The sequence below is a fragment of the Habropoda laboriosa genome, unplaced genomic scaffold (genome assembly GCF_001263275.1).
Source record: "Habropoda laboriosa isolate 0110345459 unplaced genomic scaffold, ASM126327v1 scaffold119, whole genome shotgun sequence".
Lineage (NCBI taxonomy): Eukaryota > Metazoa > Arthropoda > Insecta > Hymenoptera > Apidae > Habropoda > Habropoda laboriosa.
The window spans coordinates 397,291-404,614 of NW_017100225.1; the positions used below are offsets into that span (position 1 = coordinate 397,291).

At 38.9% G+C, this 7,324-nt stretch overlaps 1 protein-coding gene across 6 annotated transcripts in view; it reads left to right on the top strand.

The window, feature by feature from the left end:
• Positions 1-3,445, top strand: part of LOC108571167 (steroid hormone receptor ERR2) — a 13,735-nt gene extending 10,290 nt beyond the window's left edge. For 2 of the 6 annotated variants that reach the window (XM_017933154.1, XM_017933152.1), the window contains exons 2-8: positions 850-996; positions 1,137-1,250; positions 1,338-1,467; positions 1,790-2,011; positions 2,374-2,514; positions 2,610-2,812; positions 2,893-3,445. In XM_017933154.1, the coding sequence (XP_017788643.1) occupies positions 850-996; positions 1,137-1,250; positions 1,338-1,467; positions 1,790-2,011; positions 2,374-2,514; positions 2,610-2,812; positions 2,893-3,231 (1,296 nt within the window). In that variant the 3' untranslated portion in view covers positions 3,232-3,445. Of the gene's footprint in view, positions 1-849; positions 1,045-1,136; positions 1,251-1,337; positions 1,468-1,789; positions 2,012-2,166; positions 2,203-2,373; positions 2,515-2,609; positions 2,813-2,892 lie in introns of those variants that run through there. The other 4 variants (XM_017933150.1, XM_017933151.1, XM_017933155.1 and 1 more) reach the window with 4 other exon arrangements.
• Positions 3,446-7,324: the final 3,879 nt, after the last annotated feature.

Here is a 7,324-nt window from a genome sequence, read left to right on the forward strand (position 1 = left end):
TCCCGCCTCGCGCGCCCCTTTCTGCGTGCATTTAATATACGATACCGACGGAGTAGTAGCGGAGGGCTGCAGAGGAACAGACTTACGCAATCCTTTCACCGTTACTTTGTTCACCATCGCGCCCTACCTACCTAACCGTTCGTTTAAGGATCCCTTTCTCGCCAGGAGCCTCCTGCAATACACACACACGCACACACTCTGTTCCCTTCTCTCTACCCTTTTACAGAAACGATCGTGGTCGCCTATTGGTTTTCAGCTACGATTCTCGCGTTTCGTTTCTTCTCTACGTTACGATTTATCTTTCTCAGGTGAAATCTCCTGGATAGATTCACTTGCTACTGCCGAATCACATTTTTTCTGTAAATGGAAGAAATAATTTTGGATAACAGGTGAAATCTCCTGGATAGACTCACTTGTTACTGTCGAATTCTATTTTAGAAGACGGAACAAATACTTTTGGAAAACAGGGATAAGGAAGAGAGATAGGTAGGAAAGTAGTGAAAAGGTGTGGCTGGTAAAGACTGTATTGTAAGAACTTATAACGAGAAACGTCGGCGTTCATATTCCGAGAACATCGATGCCTACGTATCGCGAATTTTCTGAAGTCAATTCTAAAAATGCTTGAGGCGTTTGGTCGTGGTTTAAAAATAGCGGGAGAAAAAAAGTGCAGCCGACTGCAAAGCCAGCAGACCTCCGTCTCTTCGCTTTTCGGTACTACTTGCTTAAAAGCGAGAGCCACAGCCAGTCCGTGGTCATAGGCGATGAATACGACGAAAATGAGAGAGAGAGAGGGGGAGGGAGAGGAGGATGTGCACGGAAACGTGAGATGTTCTGTCTCGATTGTTTCAGGTCTGTATGATGCCCGGTGCCGGCACCGAGAATATGATTGGAAACAACAGGACCATGGCGAACATCAAGCAAGAAATCGAGAATCCTACCACGCCCACGCAAAACTATCAAGTCTGTTCTCCGACCACCACTCTTCAACATCAAGAGGTATTTTTTCGGACAAGTTGTTTTTTACGCTCGAAAACGTTCTAATTCGTGAGTTTACTCGAAAATGTAAAGTAGCATTGAATGATACGACGGTATGGTTTTTACAACAATAATACAGAGGTACTTTTGTTATATTTCAGGTGATTTGCAGTAAAATAGAAGTGCCGCCAGACTATGGCGGAGGCGGTGGTAGCCCTGGTAGCCCGGAAATGCATCACTGTTCTTCGACTACGCAACCGTTAGGGACTCCAGAGGTACATACGTGATTTGATTAGTTTGATTCTTGCAGAAGATGAGTTTGTACGATTTTGAAATTAGACTATGGGTTTGGTTTTATTTAGGAAGGTATTAAAGAGGAGGATATAATACCGAGAAGGCTTTGCTTGGTGTGCGGAGACGTTGCGAGTGGATTTCATTATGGGGTTGCGTCTTGCGAAGCGTGCAAAGCTTTCTTCAAGAGAACCATACAAGGTAAGGAGAGCTCCTTCGCGATTATAAATATTTCCTTGTCAAGCATTTTCCAGGTAGCACCACGGGATTAATTATAATCGCTTAATCACTTAAACGCTATTTCTATCTCTTTTCTCCTTCTCTCTCCCTCTTTCTCCTTGTCCCCCCCCCTCTCCTTGTCTCTCCTCCTCTCTGTTATATCCTTCTTAGATATTAGAGCATTCTGATAATACGCCTTTATTCATACGTGTCACTATTTGTAAGTGTGTGTGTGTGTGTGTGTACTGATGGAACTAACATTGGTGCTACCTGGAGGAGAACCACGTATATTACAATAAAATAGCGAGTAATTTCACAGGTAACATCGAGTACACATGTCCAGCGAACGGGGAATGCGAGATAAATAAACGTAGGAGAAAAGCTTGCCAAGCGTGCAGGTTCCAAAAGTGCCTTAGACAAGGCATGCTGAAAGAGGGTGTACGATTGGATCGTGTTAGAGGAGGGAGACAAAAATATAGAAGATCCACCGATCCCTACCCTCTGGTGAAAACAGCTCCGTTGGAAGGTAAATTTTCTTCTTTTTTTACTTTAAATAATCCTTGCATTTATTAATATATATCTCGTTTCGATCGCGATCGCATCAATATAGAACACGTACAACAATCACATACATATCCCGATAGACACAATTATAAATCTTTAATATTTTATTCTTTCTAGCAAACGTAGCGACAGGAGCTTCTAACGAAATAATAAGTAAGCTATCGGCTCCTTTCATTTTATTTTATTCGAGTCGAGATTTGAATTCGCTTCAGTTTTAGAGTTTTCTTCTTACTACCGTGACACGAAATATATTTTTTCCAACATGTAGAAAATAAACGACAGTATGAAATGTTTAAATGATATAAGGATTTCATTTATCGATAGATAATAAAATGCTGGAAGTTCTGACTGCCTGTGAACCCGACATGCTACAAGTGTCCAATCTCTCTTATACACTTGATACGGATCAGAGAGTGCTTGGACAGTTATCTGACTTGTACGATCGAGAATTGGTTGGAATAATCGGTAATATGTTTTAATTATTTAATTATTTATACGAATACGAAGTCATGTTTAAGACTGAACTCGCTAATTTATCATTGTGCGAATGAATTTTTAAGGTTGGGCAAAACAGATTCCTGGATTCGTTAGTTTAGCTCTAAACGACCAAATGCGACTTTTGCAAAGTACATGGGCCGAGATATTGACGTTTAGCCTCGCATGGAGAAGCATGCCAAATAATGGTAGATTAAGGTTTGCCCAAGATTTTACCCTCGACGAGCGACTTGCACGCGAATGTCATTGTTTAGATCTATACACGCATGTGAGTATCATCGTAACATCGTTTCGATGCTATCCATTTAACGTTCTTACTTACTTTCTCTTCTTTTTCTTTTCAAACAGTGTATTCAGATCGTCGAAAGGCTTCAACGATTGGGCTTAACCAGGGAGGAATATTACGTGTTAAAGGCATTGATACTGGCAAACAGTGACGCGAGGTCAGACGAGCCGCAGACGCTTTATCGCTTCCGAGATTCTATACTAAATTCCTTGTCAGATTGTGTGGCGGCGATACGACCAGGACAAACGCTTCGTGCCATTCAAAACATGTTCCTAGTGTTGCCCAGTCTCAGGCAGGTTGATGGAATTGTTAGAAAATTCTGGTCTAGTGTCTATCGAACGGGAAAAGTACCGATGAACAAGCTCTTCGTAGAAATGTTAGAAGCTGCCTACTATCGATGAAGTACACACCATCTTGAACTCAATTTCAAATAATATCCGTATTAAGGACTTGATAGAATCGCTGTTACCAAACACGTGGTATCAGCGTTATACTTCTAACACGTTGACAGTGAGAGTAGGGCACGCGTTCCGTCGCGTCCCTTACACAAGTATAAGCGGAAGAGACAGTGAGTGATAGTGAAATGCAAAGAAAAAGAAAAAAGAAAAAAAAAGGAACGGAGATTGTGCAATTTTATTCGTTTTCTTTTCAAGAGAAGGACTCATAAACAAAGAAAAAAAGGGCTTTATTTTTCAAATGCGAAAGTGTTGAAGCGTTAGAGCTTTGGCGAGTGGATTCCAGCAGTCGTCGAAACTCGCGAAACACCTTAAGATAGCAGGCACACTATTTCGTCGAAATAACCAAACTTTCCTTTTCGAGTACCCCTTTTACAGGTACAGAGAAAACAAAAGAACGATGTTACGTAGTATGATACGTAGTACAAGACGCGAGATGCTTTTTCCCGGAGCTCTCACTTTAGGATAGTTTATGAAAAACCTGTCGACAAGACAGATGAACCTACCAAATAAATAAAGAAAAAAGAAACGTTTTCATTTACGAACTGATCGGTAAGATCGCTACACCGAACCGGTGATATCGTAGAAATCAAACGCAAATGTACTAACTGTGGGTGTTTGACGTTATAGAGTTAGCATCGTGTTACCAAATACTACCAGTTCAATCAAAATTACCTGTAGCTCCGATTCGAATCTTATTTTACTTATGTCTTTATCTCTGATGAAAGAAAGACGAAAAAAAAAAGAAAAAAGAAGAAAAAAGAAGAAAAATGAATCCAGTCAATTTGAAGCTAGAGGAACGTCGCGAACTCTATATTTTTAATAGCGTCGATGAGAATTGGTACGTCATTTTATATAGAGTAACTGCACATTTTAATACTGCTAAGTGTAAAGACCGATAAATGTAAAATCGATGTGTGTACTGCATTGAACATCCATAGTTATATATAGTTCAGCGAATGAAGTTAGCATGTGTCGTTGTACAAATTGAACCAATTATATGCGAACAGAGCTGTGAACAGTGAGCAAGGAAAAGCGAAAGAATGGCTGGATCGTTCTCTAATTAGCGCCATGCTGTTTTTTACGAGGTATCGTGGAAATCATGTTTCGAGAACGAACCTTTGGCCAGGTTGCCAGGTTCTTAGGAAGAGCAGAGAAAGAAAAAAAAAATTAATAATGAATTTAATCGATTGTTGAAATGATTGCGAAATGTTATTCGCGCGTGCCACACAGAGAGCGTAGGCGAATATATATTATATTATATTATTATATTATATTATATGTATTCAGGGATCTTTATTATCTAGTTATTATTGTTACGAGATCTGTGCACGGATCTTGCGCATAATATCGCTTTCTTCGAAGCGAGACATCGTAATTATCGTATAGGAGCTACTACTCACACGCAAAAAAAAAAAAAAAACAAAAAAACAAAAAAACAAAAACGTTCATTTTTAAAGGGAGGAAAAACCGTGTTTACAACAAAATTAACGGAGTCTTTTTATTTGTCGATTACAGACGCGAACAAGATGGCGCAAGGTTTTCGTCGATATTTACGATCAGCCTTTTGTTAACTCGCGGGTTGAAAACGATAATTATAAACGGGGGAAAGAAAGAAATTATTTAATGGAAAGTTATAAATAAATATAAAAGTAAATTAGTTGTTAAGAAGATCGGGATCGATCGAAACCTTGTGCCGTTGACGCGAAATTTCGGAATGTGACTGTTCAAGAGTGCAATATTTAACAGGACATGCGATTACATTTCACTTTCTCTCGGTCGAACGATCGCGACGTCTTTTTAAGTTTTTTCTTTCTTTTTTTTTTAATTCTTTTTTTCTTTCTTTTTTTTTTTTAAATAATTTGTGTATTACGTATCCGTTCTTCGAACATTTGGAAACTTTGTTTAATCTTCCTGCATTTAAATACACGATGCAAATAGTTGACAAGTGGCGCTTACGTGTTGCGTGCCCTTCCTCCATTAGTTTCTCTCGATTATCTTTAACAACGGTTCGTTCCTCACTGTGTGAAACAGACGGCGCAACGAATGTGCGACGGGGGACGACAAAGAAAACAAAAAAAAAAAAAACAAAAAAAACAAAGAATCAGAAAAAAAAAGAGAAAAAGAAAAAGAAAACGAAAAAAATGGCTGTTAAGCCACGGCGAATTTGTGTTTCACGTTTCTTCTCAGCTTTTTCTGTTTCATTTTTTTTCTCTTAAATAAATACGGTTCGCTACACTGCCTTTCAGATTGTAAACTTCGGAAAAGAATCAAGCGTCGATCGTTTATCGGGGATGATGACGATGATGATATTGGACAGATATTAATTCTAACGAAAGTTTGGGACACTTAATCTTAGTTTACGCGAATATTTGCCAGGGAATTAGTAGTCTGTGTTGGGAACGGCGCTTTGTCACGTGTTGATAGTATCGCCAGGCGTCGTTCGTTTCAAAAAGTAAATGAAAGTTGTTCAGTATCGATGTTTGCTTCAGACAGCGATACTATTAATATAGAAAATAAGAGATATCAGATTTGTGTATTAATTGAGAGAGCGAGTAGATAATGATTAGTTTGAAAATATTTCAGTTTTATTCGTGTCAAAATATATCAGCATCTTTTTTTTTTCTTTTCTTTTCTTTAATCACCACAGCCAATGGGCGGCTCCTCCATCGAACTGTGATATACGCGCCCTTTCGGGTACATTAATTGTCTCGTTGGCGCAAAATTTCTTTTAAAACGTTCACAAAACGTTTCTTTCTTTTTTCATTATTTTTTTTTTTCCCGTCGATCAGCACGTCGTGCGTGTTTTTTTTTCTGTTCTTTTTTTGCGAAGAAGCAACTATTTCAAGCGAACGACATTTGCAGAGGCCTAAAGACATCTTGGCAGATATTATTATTTCGTTGCTAAATCGATCGATCGATCATTGCGGAAACGACGAGACGTTAGGCTTGATGTTTGATTAAATGATAAAACGGAAACGAGAGAGAGAGAGAGAGAGAGGCGAGTCGATTCATCCTCTGGTGTGCGCTGCGCGATCATTGAATTATAAGAGGAACAGACAAAAACAAACGAAAACGAAAAAAAAAAACATTTTTACGAATCTGACTTGACGCGTCGCGGTTGTGGACGTTGGATTTTCATGACTTTTATAAGCATTTTCTTCGTAATATATATGTGTATTTCGATTCGCCGTGGTGGTAGAATCGTAGTCTCAGGGTTTCAACAAACAACCAACAAGTAAACAAATGATACAAATTTAGACACATATAAATAGTTAAGCGCGCGATTATATTTGTGGAGCAAAATATTATAATAGTAACGATATAGTAATAAACGATGGGTATGATGATGATGATGATAATGATAATAATAACGATAAAGGATATTCATATTAATATTAATGATGATAATGATGATGATAATAAAGATAACGATGAGAAGAAACTACACTGTACGGTGAATTCTTACATTTTGTAAAAAAAGAAAAATGGAAAATTTTGCGTGTTTGCTTCTTTTCGTGATCGATGCGCGTGGCACCCGTCGAAATAGAAAGAGAAAGAGAAGAAAAATGAATATTTTGATGTCACTTCTTTCTCACGCGAACCTCTTTTACTTCTACTTGTTCATCTTTGCGGTACGAAGAACGTTTGTACGCGTAGTTTAACAAATTTCAACCGCATTGTATCTTTCTTGCATGAAGCGTGGGTCGCGCAGCGTGAGGAACGCTTCTTTTCGCGAGGAACTGCGAGCGGCGCGCGTGTTACGAGAGATGACAAATGGGATCGTGGACCTGAAACCTTTCATACATCATACAGCTGGCACTGTTTACAGCGTAGCTTTTCTTTCATTCTCGAAAGTATCAAGTGATTCTTCGGAAAAATCCTTTCTTTGCCCATTTCGTTCCTTCGTCCGTTTGGACGTATATACCTCGCCACAAACCACCAGTCATAAATTGTACCTGCTGCGAAGAAACGCTGCTTCTGCGACCATTACAAATATCTGTACAGATTCTAACTGTAACTATTAACTTTTATATAC